Raw genomic sequence first — 25,080 nt, forward strand, 5'->3', positions numbered from 1 at the left:
GTAACCAAATTTCATATCTTATGCATATATTAACAAGTGATTACATTCATATTTCAAAAATCCTCACTCTCATGAGAATATCGATAATTTTATTCAAAATCAGAGAAAAAACAATATTATTTTTCTTTTATCAGAAAGTCTAGGTCACAAATAGCTATTCTGCTGAAAATCACAGCTGGTTGCAAGTATTGGTATGGGGTCAGATTCAAACAGTTTGTGCTTCCACTGTATGCAATCCTTTATTTTTTCATTCACATGCCTCAAAGTGTTGAACTTTGCATCCTTTGAGTGCATTTTATTAACATTACTAATTCTAATATCTTAATAATGACTGACATAGGTTTGTCATAAATATACAAAGTTGAACCTGAGGACAATTCCATGAATTAAATGCTGCCAGTTGCAAGGTCATAAATTACAAATAGATGTTACTTCTAATTGAGGGGCTGTTTTATGGATATTTCTGACAGCGGGAGGGAAGTTCAAGCTTAAGCCCTAAGTACGCCTAACACACGATATTTCATGCATGGACATAGTAATACTTTTTCTTCTCTTTTTCAAAAGCCACTATTGAAGTACTTTGAAGTCATATTCTTTTATATTCATAAATTATTATTAATATTCTACAATTTTCTCAACCAGAATCAGAGTGTAGTCTCTGTGTTGCTGTAAATTAAAAGTAAATGAAGGACAATTTTTCTGACTTTTACAAGGGTCTTATTTGTTTTTCCTCATTAAATGCACTATGTTGACCTAGTTGGGTTGATTTGGTATCAACTAGCTAGGTACATTCAGACACCGTTCTCATTACAATCATAAAACTAGTTTAGTGAAAACCGGTTCAGGAAACAAGTTAAAAAGATCGCTTTGTTAGCATTCCCAATCAATCACCCAAAAGTGGTTTCCAAATCATACAAAGTGGTCTATTGCTACGGGAATTCAGGCTCCCAGCGGATGACATGTTTCGCACAAAATTTGAAACCGTAGTGTAGGCATTCTACACACAGTGTGTGGAGTAAAACGCTTGTGTCCTCACTTTTGCTAAAACCAGTTTCATGAGGCAAAGCAATCTTGTAAACTACATCGCAAGGTGGTTTCTGAACCAGTTTGGAAGATCACTTCCAAGTTCCACAACCGCTTGAATGTTCTCATTACATGTATTAACTCGTTTCCAGTACTAGTACAAGTTTTATGATGAATGTTTGAACAGAAGTATTAAACCATATGTCATGCCAAAGACTGACTGAGTATTTGATTGATTAACCGATTTATTGATTGATTTACTGATCAATCAAATGATTGCTTGATTAGATGAATGATTAAATGATTAATTGATTGACTGCTTGACTGATTGAGTGACTTAGGGGATAAGTTACAATACATTAAAATTTCACTCTCTATTATTCCACAACTGAAATAAATCCAAAAGTTTTAAATCTAATTTCTGCCCAACCAAAGTGTTTTGGAATAAGTTTTAATTTACAAAGTTTATAGTTCACAAAGACCTTTGTATTTCCTTCCATGACCAATATCTCAACCTCACATCTTTATATCCCATTAAATGAATTCTTAAACTTGGGGCAGCAAACAATAGTTCACAACCATTGTGAATCTGGGTGACTGCAGCGATTAAAGGTTGAGTCCACCCCAGAAAAATATCAATTTAAATTGATACAGAAAAATCAAACTAGCATATTGCTGAAAATTTCATCAAAATCAGATGTAAAATATGAAAGTTATGACACTAAATTTTCACTCATTTTTCACAAAACATTTTTTCGCACAACTGTTAAGTGACAAATGAGACAGTCGATGTACTTCACTATTTCTTTTGTTTTTTCTTGTTTGAATTATACAATATTTCACTTTTTACACATTTTACAATAAGGATCAACTTGACTCAACCATATAGTATTAAAACAATTTCAATTCTATATGTTCAGGGAGGACTTATTCTTTGTTTCACTTGATAATGAGAAATTATTGTCATAACTTTCTTAGTTTACATCCAATTTTGATGCAATTTTCAGTGTCATGCTTGTTGGATTTTTTTATTCCAATCAACCTTTTGTTGGGGTTGACTTGTCCTTTAATAACAAAAGCTGTTGTGACTCTTCAAAACTAGCTTTGTTTTCAGAATTTTCACCATTCTGTCTGTTTTTATACACTAGATACTACTAAATTCTCAAAGAGCCAGACCAGACCTAAAAGTGAAATTGACAATTCATATAACAATCAAAAGCTTACACCCAGTAAGCTATTTAACGTAGAAGTGCAAGCTTTATGCATTTTCACGGCTGAGTATTTTGATTAATATCACTTTCAGCTCCTGTCTGGGTCTTTAACCTCAGACATTCCTTAGAGTGCCTCATTCTAATTGAATCTGCAGACAGGTTCATCAACATTAATGTTTGATTGAATACAACATCTGAGATCAATGTCATGATTCTACCACTGAGACCTTCTTAAAGGTCAAGTCCACCTCAGAAAAAATGTTGATTTGAATCAATAGAGAAAAATAAGATAAGCACAATGCTGAAAATTCATCAAAATCGGATGTAAAATAAGAAAGTAATGAAATTTCAAAGCTTCACTTATTTTCAACAAAATATTTATATGAACAAGCCACTTACATCCAAATGAGAGAGTCAATGATGTCACTCACTCACTATTTCTTTTATTTTTTATTGTTTGAATTATACAGTGCATATCAAAAAAAAGTTTACACTTTGAAAAAGCTCTGAGAATTAAAAAATATACAACATGTGGGTAATTTTTTCACATATAATCTTTGGTTTGGGTCTCATCTATCTAATGAAAGTAAAAGTTTTGACAGAATGTTACACTTGAGTGAGCACTGTCTATTTTTGTAAAGCTCGCAGAAATCTGTTTGCGCAGAAATGCTTGTTTTCACGCAGTGTCAAGGGGAAAGGGAGAAATCAAACTTACCCTGCGACACATTTTTCCTACATTTCCCTTGCACTTTTAGTCAATTAAGATAAAACAGACACATTCAAGCATTTTTAAACAAATTTGCCACCCAAATTGAAATTTCAACACTTAGTAAGCACAACTTTTACCCTTTTTGTGCCAGCTGGATCTGAGGACATAACTGAATCTAAACAAAAGTTTACATCAGACATCTCCAGCACTTTTTCACTAAGTTTCTGTTATTCAAAGTGGGTTGACATTTAATTTTTCATTTAATACTTGTTTCTCCACACTTTTCCCAAGCTTGACAATGATTAAAAAAATGAAAATCAAGCCTAATTCATTTTATGTAAATCACAGCTCAGTGTAAATCAAATATCGTCTTGATGGCCTTGGTGTGTGGGGGAGTGGGGCGGGGTGCAATGCACTCTTCGAAGTTAAAAAAGGTCAAAGATATCTTAAAATCAATTTTACTTGCTAAATTCTACGTGTTCTTCATGAAAAAGGTTTACTTTTATTCGCATAGCTATTTTAAAGTTCTGCGCAAATCATTTTTCACTAACTTTTCAAAAGTAAGTGGTGCTCACTCAAGCGGAAATATTTTTCGATAGTTATATCGTCATTTGCTTAAATGCATCTGTACCAATGTTTAAATGTGGAAAAATCTTCAGGATATTACAAATTTATAATTTTACAGGGTTTTTTCAAAGTGTAAACTTTTTTTTGATACGCACTGTACAATGTTTTAATTTTTACGAATTTGACGATTAGGACCTCCTTGCCTGAAGCACTAAATGTTAAAATCCCGGGGGGGGGGGCCACTTACATTGACGAGTGGATACCATGCGCGACCAAAAAAACCTGTAAAAAGGATGTTCTTTCACTATAGGGAACGTTACGTACGTAACGTGATAAGGGTGTCAAAAAAACAAAAATAATGAAAAAAGGGTATCTATTTTGCTGGAAAATTACGTGTTTAGGGTCGAATCTGCGGGGATGATCAAACAATTTATCAAAATGTTTTATAAAGGATGTCCTTTTTGCCCCAACACTACGTGTTTAGAGTCCGATTTGCGCGAGGTGTAGAAGGTGGGTCGTGCTAACCCAAATAAGGTAAAGTCGACGACCGCAGGACCCGTAACAATAAAACATTCCTGTACTTGTTTAGGGGTTCATTTCAGGGAATATTTGCCAAGAGTATCGTTTTGCTTCCAATACTTGTTAAGGGTAGGGTTTCACACGCCAATACTTGTTAAAGCCTAGGTCACATAGCCCGGCCGGTGTCCGGCATCGGTGGAGCTCGGTGGATTTTTGAGGTGTCGCCGAGCTCCCCTCATCGGTGGCATAGCTCGGTGACGTGACCGGGCTCCGTCCGGAAATCTACAGGCGACCGACCAAACACCGGCCGATGACCGTCCGGAGTCTGTCTCAAAAGTGGAGATTTTTTTCGGCCGATGTGGCAGCAACTACCGGCCGATGTCCGGCCGATGGTCGGCCGGACATCGGGGGGTATACGGCCGGTACCCGAGCAGGTTAAAGGACACCGTGCGATCACCGGCCGGGTTGTTAACGGGCTTCGAACACTGCCCGGCCGATGTTCGGCCGGTGTACCTCGGACTTGGGGGGCCGATGGTCAGCTATTCCATACCTGTATATATATGTCCACCCTACCTGGAATGGTCAGTTCATCACTATGGCTGCACCGAGAAGACTACGAATGGCGTTGTTAGAACACGAGCTAGCTCAGGCGAGGTTCCAGTACAACTTGGTCCTGGCAGCACTGCTCGAAGAAGCCGAGAGGGAGCGACAGAGGGCCGGCAGAAGAATAAGACGTTGGTGGGTGCGCGAGTGGATCCTACGCAGACCTCGTTTCGGCCAGTATGAGACGCTCATGAGGGAACTCGAGGCCGAGCACGCTGCCGACTTCAAATCCTACCTCCGCATGGTGCCACAGATGTTCTATGAGTTGCTTGACCGAGTTGGCCCCCGCATTGCCAAGACCACAACGTAAGTTTACACTTTATGAACCTACTGTCAAATTGTGGTGAAATGTCTTCCATCCATATTTATTCTAGTTTGATTTTATTCATATTTCACCCTCTTCTGTTGCAGGCATCGAACCCCCTTGGATCCTGGGCTGAAGCTGGCGATCACCTTGAGGTTCTTGGCGACCGGAAGCAGCTATCATGATCTGGCGTTCGCGTTTCGTGTCCCACACAACACCATCTCTCTGTTCGTCCCCGAGGTCTGTCAGGCCATCTACGACGAATACGAGGACGAGATGTGGGCCACTCCCCAGACAGAAGATGAGTGGCGCCCGGTAGCCGAGGGATTCGGAGACAGATGGAACTTTCCCCACTGTTGTGGCGCGATCGATGGGAAACATGTCGCCATCAAGAAGCCCCCCAAGAGCGGCTCACTTTACTACAACTACAAAGGCTTCTTTTCCATCGTCATGCTTGCAGTGGTAAACTCTGACTACAAGTTCATCTGGGCGGATGTGGGGTCACCAGGGTCGTATTCCGACGCCGGCATCTTTAACCGGTCGCGACTGGAGCCAGGTCTGCGTGAGGGAACGATCGGACTACCCCAGCCGGATCCCCTACCAAATGACGACCAGGACACACCCTACTACATGGTCGGAGACGACGCCTTCCCCCTACGGCCATACATGATGAAGCCTTACCCTCATCGGCACCTGAAACGGGACGAGCGGATCTACAACTACCGGTGTTCCAGGGCACGCCGTGTGGTTGAAAACGCGTTTGGTATATTCGCCAATCGCTTCAGATGTCTGCTAACAACCCTGGGATTGAGACCGTCGAAAGTTACCAAGATCGTCAAGGCCTGCATGACCCTTCACAACCTCATGAGGACTCGTTACCCCAACCTTCAGAATGCTGACCTCGACCGGGAAGATGAGCAGGGTCAGATCATCGCGGGTGCATGGCGAGACCAAGCCGTGCTCGAAGATGTGCAAGCAGCAGGGCACGGGCCAAGATTGACCCGACCAGGCAAAGAACTGCGCGCATACCTCAAGAATTACTTTTGCAGTCCTGCCGGGAGTGTGCCATGGCAAGATGTGGCAATAAACCAGCAGTAACTTGTGTCTAATATTGTTACAGTATACCGGATGCAGCCACAGACATTCCATTATTCTTCTCAGGACTTAACGCATTTTTGATGTGTTATACTTTCCATTATTCAGTATGTTGTTTGCAAATAAATCTGTTATTGGGTAATCTTAAAACATTGCCTTTGCTCTTTTTAATTTGAACACTAGTAATAAATGCCAAAAGAAATCAAACCTGTTTGAAAGAATAAATCAATATTAAAATACACCAGTATGAATAAGATGAGATGTGTGTAAATAATACAACAGCAACACATTCATTGTGATTGAATTATTTTTAATCAAAGAATAATCGTCATTGTATCTTTTCTTTCACCTTTAAAAACTAACCTTTCATAAAGAAAAACACTTGTATCAACCAATATGATTAGCTTTGTAATTTTGTAATAGGCTTCAAATGATTGCCCATTAATATGTTTTCACCTTTTAAAAAGTATGTGTTTTTTCATAATGAGGAAGGATCTCCATTGTTTACATATCAGATAAAGTCTTACGAAATATTAATTTTTACTTGAGTACTGTTTAACTTTTGATCTATGCAACTTTGTTAAAATTAACCAATTTTTATGGTGTGTTCTATAAAACCTTCTAAATGACATTTTCTTTCCTTCTAAATTAACTTTGTTTTACCTTTTGAGTTCTCAGTTTATTGCTCTAAGATGTTAAAAAGATAAAAACAATAAAGACAACGACAGAACTTTAGTTTTCATACCTTGGATGTTACCACATACACAATAAATATGGCAATAAACATAAACTGGCACGGGACACCGGCCGATACTCGGTCGTACACCGGCCGATGCGTATTCCGATGTGATAAGGATGGGGCTGCGATGAGGGAGCTCGGTGAGAGCCCGTCGAATTTTTAACTCCGAAGTTAAATTTCGCCGAGCTGCCACCGATGCGGTTTTTAGCCCCAAACGCCGGCCGGTGACCACGGGAGTCCGGCCGGTGTCCGGCTGAAATCGCATCGCTGGCTCATCGGAACCTCATCGGCCGGGCTATGTGACCTAGGCATAAGGGGTGCATTTTAAGAAAATGGAAATTATGTGTTAAGAGTGCTTTTCGAGACACCATGGTCGCGCATGGTATCCACTCATGAATCGAAGTGCCCCCCCCCCACCCCGGGGTTAAAATAATGGAATTCCACATGTTCAGGGAGGAATGAAACTTCATTTCACAGGACAATGACGAGAAATAAAAACATTTCATATCATAAAATACAAAAGGAAAAGTGAGTGAGTGATGTCATCAGTTTCTCTTTTGTATACCGACCGAGATGTGCATATAACTGTTTTGTGAAATGAAGTGAAACATTAAAATGCCATAACTTTCTTATTTTACATCAGATTTTGATGAAGTTTTCAGTGTTTTGCTTGTTGGATTTTTCTCTTTCTATTCAATTCAACCCAGGTGAGGTAAATGGATACTGGCAGGAAGTAATTCCTCAAAAAGCTGTGCGCACCGGAATTGGTAGACAAGCTTACCCGGGATTATACATGTATAGGGGCACCTTCAGCACCGAGAAAGGTAGTCTCTTGTCGAGGCCCTGTCGGCTCCTTTCCGAGCGAACATGGCAAAGCAAGTGAGAGAGCAAAGCAGACCGCCGCGAGACAGGGCCTCTTGACATCTGAGCCAAATTTCACCTATTTATTTTGTCTTTCATTGTTTTTACAAATATTTTGACCAAAAACTGGTCGTTGAAAATCAACCAATGAGAGCGCGTGTTGCTATGACGTCATATTGAATATTCATGAGTTCATCTTGAATGGCGGCCTGTGGATATGTGGTGAAGAGTGACAATGAAATATCAAAGAGCATTGAATATGCCTCTAAAATGTTAAAAATATTGACCGATTTAAGGATTTGCAAGCCGAAGAAATTAAATCTGCATTGAAAGGACAAGACTTTTTGTAAATCTACCCACAGGATATCGAAACTAGCACATCAATGATGTGGAGCTCATCCGGCATCTCGCAACAAAATTTAACACAATTTTAATTTCAGCCCAGTTGACACTGTAGTGAATTATATTGGTGACATAAATTGAGAATTGAAATTGATGAAGAAATGACATAAAAGCATTTTTGTGATCTATCATTAAATTTCATATAAATTAAGTATTAATAATTGTCTAGTCAAAGTTTCTTAACTCTGTGTAGAACCTTGGTGAACCTAATGTAGCTCTCAGATGGAACAAAAATAACCAAAATCAATCAACAAATAAATAAGTAATTTTTGTGAGTTTTGGAAATATGTGAATAAATTAGCATATTTAATGAGTTTCAAAATTCTATATTGAAATTTTGCATCACCACCTTGAGCTATCATATAAAGCAAACAAAACTGAAATTGATCAACAAATGAAGAAGAAAAAACTTTTTTTATTTATGAATAAATTTTGCATAAATTAGAATAAATAATTTTCCAAACAAAATTTAAAAACTTTGTGTACAAGTTTCATGAACCTCATGGAGCTCTACCAGATGGAAGAAAATTAATCAAAATCTGTCAACAAATAAAATAGTAAAATAAACAAAGATTAAATTCATACTTCTCAATCATTTATTCCACTATTCAATAACCATGGAACACAAATAATTACATTGAATTTGTATCTTGCAGATTGCAAATCATCACTTACAGATCTGAAAGACACTAGTCCTAAGCTTGTAAACTGTTTGATATAACCAAAACATTCAGAAATATAAGACCATCCTTACAAAGACAAACTTACATGTATACCTGAAAATGTCATCAAAATCAAATGTAAAATGAGAAAGTCACAGCATTATCAAAGTCTTGCTTAAATCTAAAAAAATGTTATAAGCACATTGTGCAAAGTTCTGTTGCATTTTTCTACATGAAATATGAAAACTTAATTGTCTCATAACACAAAATAAAGTTTGATTTCTCAAAAAAATGGAACTGCCATTGCTGTACATGGAATCTATTATGATTTGATGAAGAGTGTCCTTATTGTCAAATCTGCAAAAGTTTGGAAAAATTGCATAATTATAAAATAAAATACAAGAGATTCATTGAGTGACATCATGACTCTCATTTGCATACTGTACTACTGTCTTTTGCATTTTCTGTGAAAAAAAAATGTATTGTAAATTGTAAAAAGAAATTGAAAATATAATTTTATTAAATTTCTATGAAAGTTTGATGACATTTTGTGTGTTATGCTTTTATCTGATATCCCTCTTTTTATTCAAATAAACCTCTTGTTGAAGTGGACTTCCACTTTAAATTGATAGAGAAAATAACTTACTTCCAGTATTCTTCCGTAGCCCAGACCTTTCCAGAGGCATTTGGCATGGCAGTGGATACTGGGTTGGACCAGTTGGCAGTTTGGTTGAGTTCTTTGATACCTTCAAAGCAATTTATTGTGTTCCATGTATTATTGCAGCCTCTCCATGGCAGTTCACTTTGCAGGCTAGCAAACATGTAGAAGATTGAATAACTCATAATGATGATGTAGTAGAAACAAAAGTAGGAAGACACCATTGTCATGGCATAACCAATCCCTGTGGTTGGAAAAATGGAAGGAAATTGAAGGGTTAAATTCTCAATATTATCATAAGGAGGGTAGGGGAAGGCGGGATAAGTTGTGACACTTTTTGCATTTTGCATGTTAGAATTGATAGGACTAGTACTATTGTAGAAATAAGTACCTTAACTTTAAATTTGATTCTTGGGAAATGTTTTTCACCTACATATAACTTTCTAACCCCACACTGAAAGTCATCATGACCTTTGAAAAAAACGATGTCAAATGGCTCAACTTGCCCCATATATGGGGTAAGTTGTGCCACCGTCTGGGGTAAGTTGAGCCACAAAAACTACGTACAAAATGTATGGGGGGAGAACCAGCATGTCAATTTTTTGTTTGAAGTCTTTTCACTTGCTAATTCTCTATAAATACTAACATCCTTTAAAAGTAAAAGAGCAGTCATGTAAATTTGCTTCTTTCAGCTTGCATTTCAATTGATTTTTATGGTTTGTTTGTTTTTTAAGATAAATTACCATAAGAATTACCATGGCTCAACTTGCCCCATGCTGTTTGGCTCAACTTACCCCAGTCCGAACTTAGTGCGATAATTTTGTATCCACACATTTATCATGCATCCATCATATAAAAGACTATGACAAGAATGAAGATTCATACCTGGACTAATAATGTTGTTATCATGTCTTTACTATATTTAAAGACGTGTGTGTGAATAAAGTACTTATCTATTTCACACTCTTTTTTACTTTTTGGGCTGAAATTCATACTTTTCCCTCTAATAAACTACTTTTTGTTTCAAAGTGGAAAACAATGTGGTGGGGTTAGGGTTATGCTATGGGTCATCATTACATGACACCACCACAATGTCTGACTCATTCATTATTGGCCTGGGGGTGGTGGCTCTACTTGCCCCTATGCTCAACTTACCCCGCCTTCCCCTACTGTTAAACTGTTAGAGTTAAGTTCGACCTCTGGTACAGGTATATTGTTTTAAAATGAAAATCCATATTTTATTTTTCGAAAATAAATTTGTTTTGCCCAATTGATGGTGGGCCCGGCAGCTGCTGTGCAGCGCCAGATCGACGAGGCTCTATCCCTTTAAGCATTGAATACCAAACAGGGTAGTAGCAACTAGCTCCCATCTTAACGTCTTTCGGTCTGGTGTGGCCAGGTTTTGTCAACTCCCGACCTCCAAGTTGTGAGACGGACGCTTTACCAACTGAGCCAACACAACGCTGGAAGCAATCCTGAAGCGTTTAATTCTCTACCAGACAACTTATTAGCATGTAGACCATCAAAGTTTAATTAAAATAATAAGGCTTGATTGAAATTATATTCATTTAATTCCAAAATGCTTTACCTGGTGTGCGTAGCACATGTAACAACACATGGGACCATAGTTGTGCACTATTCAGTAATGTTTCTGATTTTCATTTCTAAGTTTGACCAGTACCATACCAGAGTTTATCTTTCAAGGAAAATGAAACCTTTGAAACAAGAGAGCCCATGTTAAATCAGAACAAGTGGAATGCCTCTGGCAGTCTCACCTGCATCATGCGATATAATATAGCAGCAGTACTGACTTAGAAAACTACTATAACTCGCAAAAGATGTTCAGTGATACTTGGTTACTCTTATTTCCAAGTTTTATGAACTAGACCAATACACTTACAGAGATGTGATGGCAATTCAACCAATACCCCCAACGTGGCCAAAGTTTGTTGACCTTACATGACCTTTGACCTTGTGACCTGAAACTCACACAGGATGTTCAGTGCCACCTGATTACTCTTATGTCCAAGTTTCATGAGTCAGATCCATAAACTTCCAAAGTTATGATTGTAATTCAACAGATACCCCCATTATGGCCAAAGTTTATTGACCCTAAATGACCTTTGACCTTGGTCACGTGACATGAAACTCTGGCAGGATGTTCAGTATTACTTGATTAATCTCATGTTCAAGTTTCATGAACTAGGTCCATATATTTTCTAAGTTATGATGACATTTCAAAAACTTAACCTTATAGGTTAAGATCTGATGTTGATGCCGCTATCAGAAAAGCGGCGCCTACAGTATAGTCTCACTCTTCTATGCAGGTGAGACAAAAATCAAAGAAACATATCAACAAAAGTTTGAGAAAAATTGAATAAATAATAAGAAAGTTATGAGAATTTGAAGTTTAGATCATTATCATAATGTAGTTCCTAAAGTTGGCAATGCGACAAAGATGTGTGATGTTACATGTGAACAACTTTCCCATTACTTTTCTATATATTTCACTGAAAATGCCTCTTATCACATCTATCAGTAGATCATGTATTTTGAGAGCATGTAACACAGATTTTTAAAGAATACATTATGGATAAAGAGTTTGCATCACCATAAGAATGTGCAAAAAGGGACGTTTTATGGGTATTTTATACATGTAGTCCCCCACAGGGAAAGTTTTTCACATGTGACGTCACACATCTTTGTCGCATTGCCAATGTGAGGATCTATAGCATTAGTGATTGCAATATTCAAATGCTCATAACTTTCTCATTATTTGTCTGATTTTTCTCAAACTATCTTTGATCCTATTCTTTGATTTTTCTCTTTCCACACAAGCCCACTTGTTCCAAAGGTTTCATTCTCCTTTAAAGGACAGTCCACCCTGACAATAGATGTTTCAATAAGAGAAGGAAAAGGCATACTATTGGTGAAATTTTGCTGAAAATCCACCAAAAGTTATGATTATTATACAAGATTTGACTTTGCGAGTCATATGCAAACAGCAGCTCCACTAATTCCATAAATCCCCATTTTCTGATAGATAATGATGAATGAAATTATCTCTCTTCCCGCGCCCGTTGCATAAAAATTACTATTATGGTAGCTTTGCATGCAATCCAATGGTTCCATTCTAATGCTGATCAACAGCTAATCAAAAGCAAGGATTCCATGCAATATACTATTGCAAGGCAAAGTCACCATAATGGTAACTTTTGTTTTATGCAAATGCTAGGGCCAAGAAGCAGGTATGAAAATGAAACTGTTTTATCTAATATAATAAATGCACAAGGAAAATCATTCTCAAATTTCTGAGAAAATTGCATTTTATTGACTTTCTATTACAATTCCAACAGAAGAGCTGCTCGCATGTGACATTATCATAACACTGTAGAAATCCTTATCGACTCTCTTAGAAGGATTTGTGCCAAATCTTACAATTTTCTCCCCCTTTCATCAAAACCAACTGTCAAGCCAGGGTGAACTTTCCTGTCGGGTAGTGCATACATGTAGCAGGATATATAAAAACCCAATTTACTGGTATGCCCTAGGCATATATAAATTAGGAATGTATAGTCCCATGTCATGTGTGGATAAATAAAAGAGGATGATTCTTGAGTGTGGGTTCCCGGTAAAGTAATCCAGATCCTAATAACTGGGCACAGCTAAAGATGCTATTAATCATCACATTGTTGCCATATCCAAGGAATCATCTTTATGTGTATTGGTATGGTATTGGTGGTGATTTTTTTACCTGATTGCTAAGAATGCATGAATGCTTGTAAGCAAGCAACCAGAGGACCGACGGCTTAAGGTCCTCTCCGAAGGACCTGGTACTGAGGATTAATGCCTTACCAAAGGGCACTGGCGCACCAAGTGGGAATCGAACCCGGGTCATCGGAATACGAATCCCCCGCTCTACCGACTGAGCTATCACGCCTCCTATAAACTTTGAACTTATCTTAATAAAGCAAACTTACCTTTGAAGAATGGACTGATTTCCCAGACAGAGATGCATCCCAAACTACTGAACTGACCAAGACCCATTTCCATAAACATGATTGGGAAGCACACAATAAACAGCATGATGAAGTATGGCACTAAAAATGCACCTAAAGGTAGTAAACAAAACAAATGAAGACAATTAAAGACATCATACCAGATACAAGGATGAAATGTTGAAAGGTTGTGGACAGTTACTTAAAGTATGCAAATTATCATTTTGGAGAACTTTCAACATCTTGCAAGGGGCAATAATGCTTCAGGGATTTGAATCCAGAACCAATCTCTCTTTCTCTCTATACATATATGGCACATTGTCCGTCCCATAAAGGGGATAAACTCAAATTTTTGCCAATAGACTAATATTCTTGAATGAAAAACTCAAGAAAAACAAAAGCAAAAAACAGAGTTTTTCACAAAAGCCTACTTATTAATTGACAAACTACGTTTGGCAAAAATATAAACTGTTCTTTGCCAAAAGGCAAAAGACTCAAGTTTATTGGTGAAAGACAAGGTTTTTCAAGTGACAAAAACAATTAAAATGTGAAAAATTTAGTTTTAATATCGAATGATAAACTAAGTTTCCAATTTCGAAAAAAACTAATGAGTATTTCAATATAGTTTTTCAATTTTGATATTCAGATTTGTGTCGAATCTACGGGGGTGGGGTAATTGGGTTCAATAAGATGATGGGATCATTGTCATTGGGTTCAAGAGTGATGGAAGCGGGGCTGGGGGACACTTGCTACCTCCCCCCCCACCACAATCACAAGGCATAAGCAATTTTGTGTCTCGCCCACTTATGAAAATAACCAGAAATATCGTGATTTGCAAGGGCACGCAACATGCAGAATCATATCGAAACTTCATTGTGAAATGACTGGGATGGAATAACACTTGTCATAAGAGCCTTGCACGTAAACTTTCATGTTGACCTGAAAATGACCTTTGACCTTACCATGTGACCTCTGACTGCAGCATAACATGCAGGTCCCCCAAGTCCATCTACCATCCAAGTTTGGTTGAAAAGCGACTTACGGTTGTGGAGTTATGTGTCATTACAGGTTTGTGACGGACGGACGCCGGACAACATTTGGGTCTTTCAGTCTCGGCTTCTTCTTTGGTGGGCGAGACAAAAATTGGGGATGGCAAAAATATTTTTTTCCCTTCCTATGCCCTATGCAATTTCTTCTCATGGGGAAAGGGGCAAGAGGCATTAAGATTTTAAAAGAAATTTGAAAGTGAGGGAGTGAAGTAACCAAGCTTATCATTTGGGCACTACTGCATTTTCCAAAGTAAAATTGCTGCATTTGATGAAAAGTAAGTTTCTAAAGTTTCTAAGGGGAGGGGGATAACTCCCCCCTGCCTCCTTCAAATGGCTTTATTTACTACTGATGAATAACTCAGTTTATTGAAATCGAAAATCTAAAGAAAACTAAGTTGATCAAGATTGAAAAATTAATTTATTGCTTAAAAAATTGGGTTTATCAGTGATAAATTCACCTTTTCACCAAAAAAAGAAATAAATCACTTGAAAAACTAATTTTATCAAGACAAGACAAGAGGAGCGCCTCTGGCAGGCTTGCCTGCAATCCGCCCAGGGGTGCCACTTACATTGATGAGTGGATACCATGCGCGACCAAAAAAACACGTAAAAAGGATGTCTTTTTCAAGATACGGCACGTTACGTACATAATGTAATAAGGGTGTCAAAAACACTAAAATAATGAAAAAAAAAGGGTATCTATTTCGCTAGGAAATTTACGTGTTTAGGGTCAAATTTTTGAGGGCATAAACAATCAAGACTAAAATGTTTAATAAAGGATGTACTTTTTGCCCCAGGAGTCAACTCTACGTGTTGGTGTTTAGAGTATGATTTGCGCGAGTTCGGCTGTACTAAACCCAATGATGTAGGTACGGTAAAGGTAAAACCGGCGACCGACGTCCTTGTTTGAAATGTCCCCGCACTTGTTTAGTAGTACAATTCAGGGAATACTTGCCAATAGTATCGTTTAGTTTCCAATACTTGTTAAGGGTAGGGTTTCACACGCCAATACACTGTACTTGTTAAGGGGTGCATTTTCAGAATATGGAAAATACGTGTTTAGGGTGCTTTTTGAGATCTCATGGTCGCGCATGGTATCCACTCGTGAATGGAAGTATCCCCCCCCTCGGGCCTGCAATACGTGATTCAATATAGCAACCGTGCCAACTTTGAAAATTACAATAGGCCTACAGAATAACTATTCACAAAAAACACTACCATAACAAAGTACTATGTTCGTTGACCCTAATTTGACCTTGATCATGAGACCTAAGACTTGTGCAATGCAATCAGTGATACTTGATTACCCTTATGTCCACATTTCGGGGAGTAAATCCATAAACTTTCAAAGTTATACCATAATGGGGATTCAACAAATACCCCAAACATAGCCAAAGTTAATTGACCTTTAATGACCTTTGACCTTGGTCATGTGACCTAAACCTCATGCTGGGTGTTCACTCATACTTGATTACTCTTGTGTCATGAACTAGATCCATAAAATTTCAGTTATGATGGTATTTCAACAAATATAACACCAACATGGTCATAGTTCAATGATCCTGAATGACCTTTGACCTTGGTCAGGACGTTTAGTAATACTTAATTTTCCTCATGTCCAAGTTTGATGAACTAGGACCATTTACTTTCTAAGATATGACATTTTAAAAACTTAACATTCAGTGAAGATTTCAATGTTGATGCCACCGCCATTGGAAAAGCAGCGCCTATGTTCTCACTCTGCTATGCAGAAAAACTCTGTTTCATCTGTAAAACAAGAGTTTCTAAGCACTCAACTGAGTTTATCACCTTTATGGGACAAATGGCATGCCATGTATGTATCTTTCTCTTTGTCTTTTTTGCTTTCTCTCTCACGATCTCTCTCTCTCTCTCCCTTTCTCTCTCTTTCACTTTTCCCATTAAATTCTCACAAAAAAACTACATTCAATGATGCACAAGGACGTACGGCAATAAGAATAAAACAAAAATAAATAGGGACTACATGTAATCTGAACAAGGACTGCTGAAATTTTTCATCCCGAGCTCGAACAGTAGACATACGGTGTAAAATATCTGGGGGTGTTTCACAAAGATATAAGTATGTTTTAGAGTCGCACTTAAATGCCTCGTTGCGTGTGGTATAAAAGGCTAGACCGCATTGGTCAGATCATGAGAAGAGGACGCGCACTACTGCGTATTGATCAATAAGATTGCGCATAGCATATCTTCTATGCGTCAGCATTTAAGTGCGACCTAAGTCATACTTAAATCTTTGTGAAACACCCCCCTGGTGTAAAATTACTTTTTCAGCATGATGACCAAGTGTGTATAAATTCACTGGTTTCCTGACTTTTAAATGGTAAAAGTGGTATCATCTCTATATTTGCTCTAAAAATAATTGGATAGTGATACAAATATTTACTGTTTCTCTCATGGAAGACATTGCATTAGGTAGTACATTATCATATCATATTGTTCTCTCTGCCTTGAATCGATCAATAAAGGCAATCATAATATTTACATTACCCTAAAGGAGAGTCACACAATCACACAAATTTGGCAATTGAGCTCTCACATTTTAGGTCACCTTTTGCTGGAGTGCTGGACAGATCTAATTCATGGAAAATCCCCTGCTGAATGAAACATGTGACTTTATTTTAAGCCTGTCTAATGTTTCAGTAAAGGGTCAATAATACAGAGCGAGTCAGAAAAAAAGTCCCATCAGTTTGAAGTTTTCTTCTTGAAATAGGAACATTTAATTATTGATTTATTGATCCTCATAGAGCTATTATTTGCCCGCATGACTGACTACAGGCTATCATCAAAAGGTCTCAAAACTCAGTTGCTGGGTGAAGAATGAAATAAAGTGTGAAAGAAGGGTTATAACTTGTGTGTGTACCTAGTCTACAAATGAAGACCCACATCTGCAGTGTGTGTACCTTAGCTGATTCAACGAGTCTGCATAGCAGACTAGGTCTACTGAGGCTGCAGAAGTGGGTCTACATTTGTAGACTAGGTACACACACAAGTTATAACCCTTCTTTCACACTTTATTTCATTCTTCACCCAGCAACTGAGTTTTGAGACCTTTTGATGATAGCCTCGTAGTCAGTTATGCGGGCAAATAATAGCTCTATGAGGATCAATAAATCAATGATTAAATGTTCCTACGCTCGCCCTTTCAGGCTGGTTTGCTTCGCAAACCAGTAGCAGATCCCACCTCATGAGCCATTCAGAGTCTGCATAGCAGACTAGTGTGTACCTACCTATCCTTCCACACATAAACCTAATATATACACACACCCCCCATCACATACCACATGCACACCACCACCACACACTTGCGAATGGTTCAAAGTGCTTCCAAATTAGGCAAGTTATTTTGAAGTCATGTATACATTTGGATACTTGTCAATTATTCAACAGTGAAGTTATGTAACCTATAGGTGGTTTCGAACCGCCTCGATCACAAGAATCCCCGTTAAATTACGGGAACTGTTTTCGGCTAAAAAATACCCATTAATTATTCCTGCATTCACACCGCCCCGAAACATACCCTTTGGGATAAATTCCTGAAGTTAAGCATGAGCATAGTATGGTCTGATAAGCAGGCAAGGCGCGAGATTTAAAATCACTAGCCCAGCAGCCACCCACAGCTCCCGCGCCCAACGACACGCTGGGCTAAAAGTTCCCGTAATTTGCTTTCACATCGCCAAAATACCTGCGACCTTGGAAAAATCCCCACGAAAGTTCTCGTAATTTCGCCAAGTACCTACTATTTAGTGGGTATTTTCTTTCGGGGAGATTACGCGTAGTTTGCTTTCACATTAGCAAAATACCTGGGGGGGTATTCTGAAAAGTCTCGTAAGTTTCCACTTAAATATCCTTTTAAGTTACCCATTTAATGGAGCGCTAATGTACCTCCAAATTCGTATTCTGAAAACTCTATTAGCGCTCAATTAAGTCCCTTTAGGCCACTCCCCTACTGAGCCGAATTAGCCAATCAAATGCGCTCTTACAACGTAAAATTTTTTCCTAGCGCGCAGTGTCTCTTCATTTTGCTGCCTCGCAGCGCAGCGCCCGGCTGCTGCAGGTGCACTGCACCCACCACGATCTTGATAAAAATATTTTTTGCTGAAATGCTAAAGCATTTGCATCTGAGATTAGAGGTTTGTTATGTTGTTGAAATTAATTGTTGTCTTTTCCCTTTCTCTCATTTAATGTACCTTTGTGCTTTTCTCTTTTTTTCGAACGCGGTCTGATTTTCACAACTCTCTATTTGAATCCATTTGTAGCTTTCTTTCTTTTTCTTTTTCTTGTTTTTTACAATAATTTTTATTTGCCACTGTCTCGGGGCCATGGTAGAGGGGGTTCTTCTTTAACTTAATTCCTACTTATTTTAAAAACTACATACTTTTCATTTATATGAGAAATATTCTCCAACAAAATTTGAATAGACATATTTTAAATATAAAAAAAGCATAATTAAAAAAAGCCGAAATTCTATTGATATTTGATGTTGAAACGTTATGACATTTATAGGTTTTTATAGGTGGGGAAAACGATGGCAGCACTCACTATTTTTCTTTTGTATTTTATTCTATATATTCGTTTAAATACTAGAGGGGTCTATGCTTATTTTTCATTGTCAGAAACGAGGTTTAATTCAACCATGCACATTGCTGCATCTATCGTAATTTGGCAATTTCATTATTGTCAAAAAAAAGTGTGCAAAACAAAATAGTTTACGATGCTAATAATTAAAGAAAATATAGAAAAAATAATAGTCATATTTTCCCTATAAGTACACAAATATTTCTGTCTCCTTTTTCCCCCTTTTCTAATTTATTTATTACCAAATATAGTCCCATTTAAGACAATCAACTGAGGTGACGTGGCCAAGTGGTCAAGGTGGAGCCTGACTGGGCACATGAAAGTATGGGGTTCAATCAAAGACCCTATTCCTTATTTTACTTGTTTCTATACACCACCTTTTCCCCTTTATTCTTTTCCCTTTTTAGCTCTCTCCTTTATTCTCTTCCTTCCTCCTTCCTTCCTCCTAGTATTAAACCGATTTGATGATATTTATAAGAAATGAAAGCCACATTTATCAAGATATGATGAGACTTAATGGACCTCTTATCACCATTATCTTCCCCCACTGGAAAGTCCGCTAATTGAGCGCTATGAGACTTTTCAGAATACCAAAAGTCTCGTAACTACTCAATTAAGTCTTCGCGCGGTCAAAACGCGTACTATTGCAAGTGCGCGCAACGCAACCTGGCCAAATAAGGAAAGGGCACTTAAGTGACTTTTCAGAATACCAAAATGCTAATTGAGCGCTAATTGACCGCTAATTGAGCTTTCAGAATACCACACCTGGTATTTTCTGATCGGGGTAAATTTCCCGATCAGAGAATACCTGGAACTGACGAACTTCGAGGCGGTCTGAAACCACCTAATGAGATCCGAAGTGTAGACACTGCTTTATGAAGTTTTTAGTGTGTGGGTATATGGATGGATGTATCATGTGTGGCACAATCACACCTAGACAAAAAACACAGATATGGATCGAGAGGGGGAGGACGCCCTGAATATTGACCCGAATCAGAACGAATTTGGCTGAATGTGCCAAAGTTAGAACGTTACTCCCCGAATGATACAAATAGGTCCGAATCTGCCTAGAATACTTCCAATGTCTCCCCTAATCCAACCAAATATTAATATCTGAATACATCCCCAATGTGGCCCAAATTTGACCACATTCAGGAGTATTTTGAAGGGTATCCAGCTCTGAACATTTCAAAATGAGCCAAATTCCTCCACGACTGTTCCCAAATCCCTCCTGAATATTCTCAAATTTGCGGAGGGAGAACAGCTACTTAATTATTAGGACTGAATCCACCTGAATATGTGTATTCAGATGAATTCACGGCTGATTGATCATCTCCGATCCAGTGCCTTATAAAATCACAAAACCAGAGCATTTTGTGATTCACACTGGCCAAAGAATAAAAAAAGGTTGATATCAAGGCCCTGGTGATACACATTTATGTTAGCTACCAATGCCTTGTTGCACTGAATAATTGATTCATTTTATTTACCAAAAATATTCTATTCATCCGTGTCTGATACTTTTTCTTGTGATAAAATCTACAAAGAATTGATTGTATAGCTATTGTATTAATTTCCTAGAAAAATACCAAGGACTTGATGTTATGATAAACATTTATTTTTTTTTAACAAAACCTTGTATTTTGCACTTAATTTCATTTTATTTACCACAAATATTCACATGTTAAGCTTGCGTAACCCCCCCCCCCCCCCCTCCTCTTCATTCTCCTTAGAACTTCTTCCCTACCTGTACTCTTCCTTTTCCTTCTTTTCATCCTTCTCCTTCATCTCACTCACTTTCTGTTTTATACCACTCCTCAGAGTCCCCAAATTGTGACCAACAAGCAGGTCTTCCCCCTTCAATCATTTTACTTCATGAGCTGGACACTTACCTCCTCCATTCTCATAGCACATATAAGGGAAACGCCACACATTGCCAAGACCAATTGCATAGCCCATGGTTGAGAGAATGAACTCTACCCCACTGCCCCATGTTTCTCTTGATTTGTCTACTTCTTCTGGCTTCTTTTCCTCATTGGCTCCTATATAGAGAAAAATTGAGAGAAAATATCTTTAAAAAAGCAAAAACTTTTCTCTCATATAATAACAATAACAATTTTATATACCGCAAATTCTCAAATTGCCTCTAAGCGGTTAAGAGAAAGGAAATATGAAGTATAAAGGAAATAGAAATACTTTGCACAACAAAATGTATCAAAACTGATTACAATCTACAACTTTTTCTCACCAGATCATGAATAAAGAAATACCATCAAATGGGCCAAAAAACATTTGATATGATCACTTTAAGATTTAAAAAGATTAGTTTTAAGCATAACTTTAAATGTATTAACACAGTTAGCATTGCAAATTTGGAGGAGGAGATTGTTCCAAAGAAATGAAGCTGCATAAGAAAAAGAACGCTGACCGTATTGTTTGTAAGAAGTATGAGATTGAGAAAGAAGAGATTGAGAATCAGAACGTAGCACTCGAAGTTCAGAAAGGTATGAAGGAGCTAGACCATGATATGACTTGAAAGCATGAACAAGAATTTTGTAGGTGATACAAGAAGTGGAGTTTGTGAAGCACAGGAGTAATGTGGGAAGTACGAGGGACACAGGAAACAAGACGAGCCGCGGTGTTTTCGATGCGCTGGAGCATTGAGGTCATTTTTGTGGAAAGGTAGCCTAGCTTGGCCAGGTAATAATAATAGTAGAACCCGCTAGGAGAACAGTTTTCGGAACTGAATTGGCTACCCTGGGTAAATAAACAGTTATTATTGTTATTATTACTATTATTATTATTATTATTATAAAGAATATAAATGGAGATGGAAGATGTGTTGTCTTTGACTTTGCTCCCATTGGTATGACTGCCAGCTCAAAACACACAGATTTCATGGCCACTAACTTTTGTAAGATTGAATGGTAGGTGAACCTCTATAATTCACAATATAGCCCCTTTTCTAATTATTTAGATGAGGATAACCAAACATTCAAGTATTTTTAAATCCCCTGAACTTGTCTCTCACTGTACCAGTTCATACATGACTGCACACGTCCTTACAAAATTTTGCTATTAAAGAGATATATATATATATATATATATATATATATATATTTAAATTACTTAAAGGTCAAGTCCACCTCAGAAAAATTTTGATTTGAATCGATAGAGAAAAATCAGACAAGCACAATGCTGAAGATTTCATCAAAATCGGATGTAAAATAGGAAAGTTATGACATTTCAAAGTTTCACTTATTTTTAACAAAATAGTTATATGAACGAGCCAGTTACATCCAAATTAGAGAGTTGATGATGTCACTCACTCACTATTTCTTTTGTTTTTTATTGTTTGAATTATACAATATTTCAATTTTTACGAATTTGACCATTAGGACCTCCTTGCCTGAAGCACAAAATGTTAAAATAATAGAAATCCATGTGTTCAGGGAGGAATGAATCTTCATTTCACATGACAATGACGAGAAAATCCAAATATTTCATATTTCAAAGTTCAAACAATAAAAAACAAAAGAAATAGTGAGTGAATGACATCATGGACTCTCTCATTTGGATGTAGCTGGCTCGTTCATATAACTGTTTTTGTGAAAAGAAGCAAAATTTTGAAATGTCATAACTTTCTTATTTTACATCCGATTTTGATGAAATTTTCAGTGTTATGCTAGTTGAATTTTTCTCTTTTTATTCAAATCAAGTTTTTGTTGGGGTGGACTTGTCCTTTAATGGTCAGTAATAAGCTGTGGCGTTATATGAAACTGGATCATGATTCACAATACTGACTCTTTATCACCAAAACTTTAGATGCTAATACATTTAATTTGATGGGCTGAATTTGAATGCTTTCAGCTGCCAGTGAATCAAATCAACCACAACTGGAACCAACCTTTTACTTCATTTTGTCAGACACTTTCCCCAACTTTCCATAAACTTAGCCCACATAAAAATAAACATTGCTGTTTAAAAGATGACACTGACCTTTTAATCCAAAGAACTTTCAATTAAGTAACCCCCCCCCCCCCCACTTTAATAAAGTACACTACAGTTCAATACACAACTATTGACAAAACCCTCAACAATAGGTCTCAACCATCAGAAGATGGTGAGGAAGAGCTTTGAAAAGGGATTGCAATTAAAATGAAAAGCCTATACAAATTCTCTATTCAACCAAACAAAATGCTGATCCCAATGAATGCTATGAAAGTTTTCAAATTTGAAAAGATTTCAGCAAATAGGCTACCATATAAAAGGACATTTTCTGTGTTGTTGTACAGTATTCACACAGGGTTTTTCTGAAGAATATCAAAGTAGTATAGAGTATTTATAGAATAGCAATCCAAGATAGTCAACATAATAATTTTTATTAATATTCAATCCAGTCACATATTCGCTTGTTGCCAGTCAGCTATAGCAATAGCAATGCATCTTTTTTGTGGTAATCATTGGTTTGAATGCAAAAAAATAAGGCCAACATAAAGATTAACATTTAAAAGAGATTAGACAACAAATAAGAAAATTACATATTATCAATTTATAATTGAGCAAAGGTATGAGCCTTTTACATATAAGTACATATAATTCAACATAATATAATACAAAGAAATAGTGAAGATATAACATTATCAATCAACTTGCTCACTGCACATTCATATGGACACAGTATATGCATATAACTATTTATCCCAAATGATGCAAAACTTTAAAATGCCATACCTTTTATTATTTCAAAGTTTGTCTTTAGCTATCCATATCAGAAATTTGTTTTGTTCACAACTTCGAGTCAATAAGCATAAAAACACTATACTTGTTTACATAATGGTTACGAACTAATAATGCATATAAAGCCTCCATTTCATATTACATGACAATATTTGAAATTTAGTAGAATTCTTTGACTGATTTTCATGAAATATGAATATCTCCAGCCTTGACCATCCTTTTAAATAGTTATCAGCTGGAATGAAAAGACCTTGACACTAGTGATATTCATTAAAGGGATGGCTGAAAATATATCTAAATAAATAGATTAAAATTCACAGAGCAAAATGCTGAAAATTTCATCAAAATTGGATAACAAATAATGAAGTTAATGACATTTAAAATTTATCAATATTTTATGAAAACAATACTGTTGTATGCACATTGTCATGAATATTCATTAGGTGGACTGATGTCACATCCCACTTTCCTTTTTCTTATGTTATTACATGAAATCATGATTGTTTCATTTTTTCAGATGTGTATAAAATGTGTCTCCATTATGGTGAAATAAGTTTCAGCAAATAATATCTAATGCACATAATCAGTTGTCAATCCAATGTTCTTGGTAGAAACATTTGAATAAACCTAATTTCATATAATAAAATGCAAAAGAACAAATGGGGATATGGCATCATCAGCCCATTTATGAATATTCATAAAGACATGCCTAGAACTGTTTCACCGGACTTATGCAAATCTTTAAAATTCAATAACTTTATTTGTTATCAGATTTTGACAAAATTTTCAGCATTTTGCTCTGTGAATTTTACTCTATTTATTGAGATATAAATATCTCCAGTCTGGCCCATCCCTATAGGTGGATTTTCATTAAATCCATCAATATTACTATGCTACCACTGCACTGTAACCCCTACCTTCACGCTCACAAAGAAAGATAACTTCCCATTTCTATTACTATTTGGCATGATTTCAATTTACACTTGGTGCCTGTGGGTCGCGCTCGGTGCCCCAGCAAGCTGGACGCTGGATGGATGCATCACACCTCACGAGAGCGCTCTGCGAAGTTGATGATATTCTTTTTTTCTTACCTCTTTGCTTCTCGTCATCCCCATTCCTATCGACAGGGGTATACTGTCCGTTAGCACCCCCGTTCGCATGTGGTGACTGTTTCCCTCCCTTCTTCCATCTATCCATCGAAAAGATGGACTTAGAATCCGTGCCCGGCATTTCGAAGTCTGAGTTCTCTCACTGTTCACTGCGAAATTTGTGGCACACGTACGCGGAGGAGCGGCGACACTTCAATAAATGGTCCGGATCATATTA

General features: G+C 37.3%; 2 protein-coding genes across 2 annotated transcripts; one reads left to right on the top strand and one right to left on the bottom strand.

Annotated features, from left to right (window-relative positions):
- The first annotated feature begins 4,183 nt into the window (after positions 1 to 4,183).
- Positions 4,184 to 6,217, top strand: LOC121412017 (putative nuclease HARBI1). Its single transcript, XM_041604933.1, has 2 exons — positions 4,184 to 4,938; positions 5,044 to 6,217. The coding sequence occupies exons 1-2, from the start codon at positions 4,526 to 4,528 to the stop codon at positions 6,032 to 6,034; spliced, it is 1,404 nt and encodes a 467-aa protein (XP_041460867.1). The 5' UTR covers positions 4,184 to 4,525; the 3' UTR covers positions 6,035 to 6,217.
- A 2,718-nt stretch (positions 6,218 to 8,935) lies between these two features.
- On the bottom strand, positions 8,936 to 25,061 carry LOC121412024 (sodium- and chloride-dependent glycine transporter 1-like). The gene is made up of 4 exons (XM_041604939.1): positions 24,846 to 25,061; positions 20,907 to 21,056; positions 13,334 to 13,465; positions 8,936 to 9,597 (listed from the first exon to the last, which is right to left on the bottom strand). The coding sequence occupies exons 1-4, from the start codon at positions 24,982 to 24,984 to the stop codon at positions 9,338 to 9,340; spliced, it is 681 nt and encodes a 226-aa protein (XP_041460873.1). The 5' UTR covers positions 24,985 to 25,061; the 3' UTR covers positions 8,936 to 9,337.
- Positions 25,062 to 25,080: the final 19 nt, after the last annotated feature.

This window comes from Lytechinus variegatus, chromosome 1 (genome assembly GCF_018143015.1).
Source record: "Lytechinus variegatus isolate NC3 chromosome 1, Lvar_3.0, whole genome shotgun sequence".
In the NCBI taxonomy this organism is placed as follows: Eukaryota; Metazoa; Echinodermata; class Echinoidea; order Temnopleuroida; family Toxopneustidae; genus Lytechinus; species Lytechinus variegatus.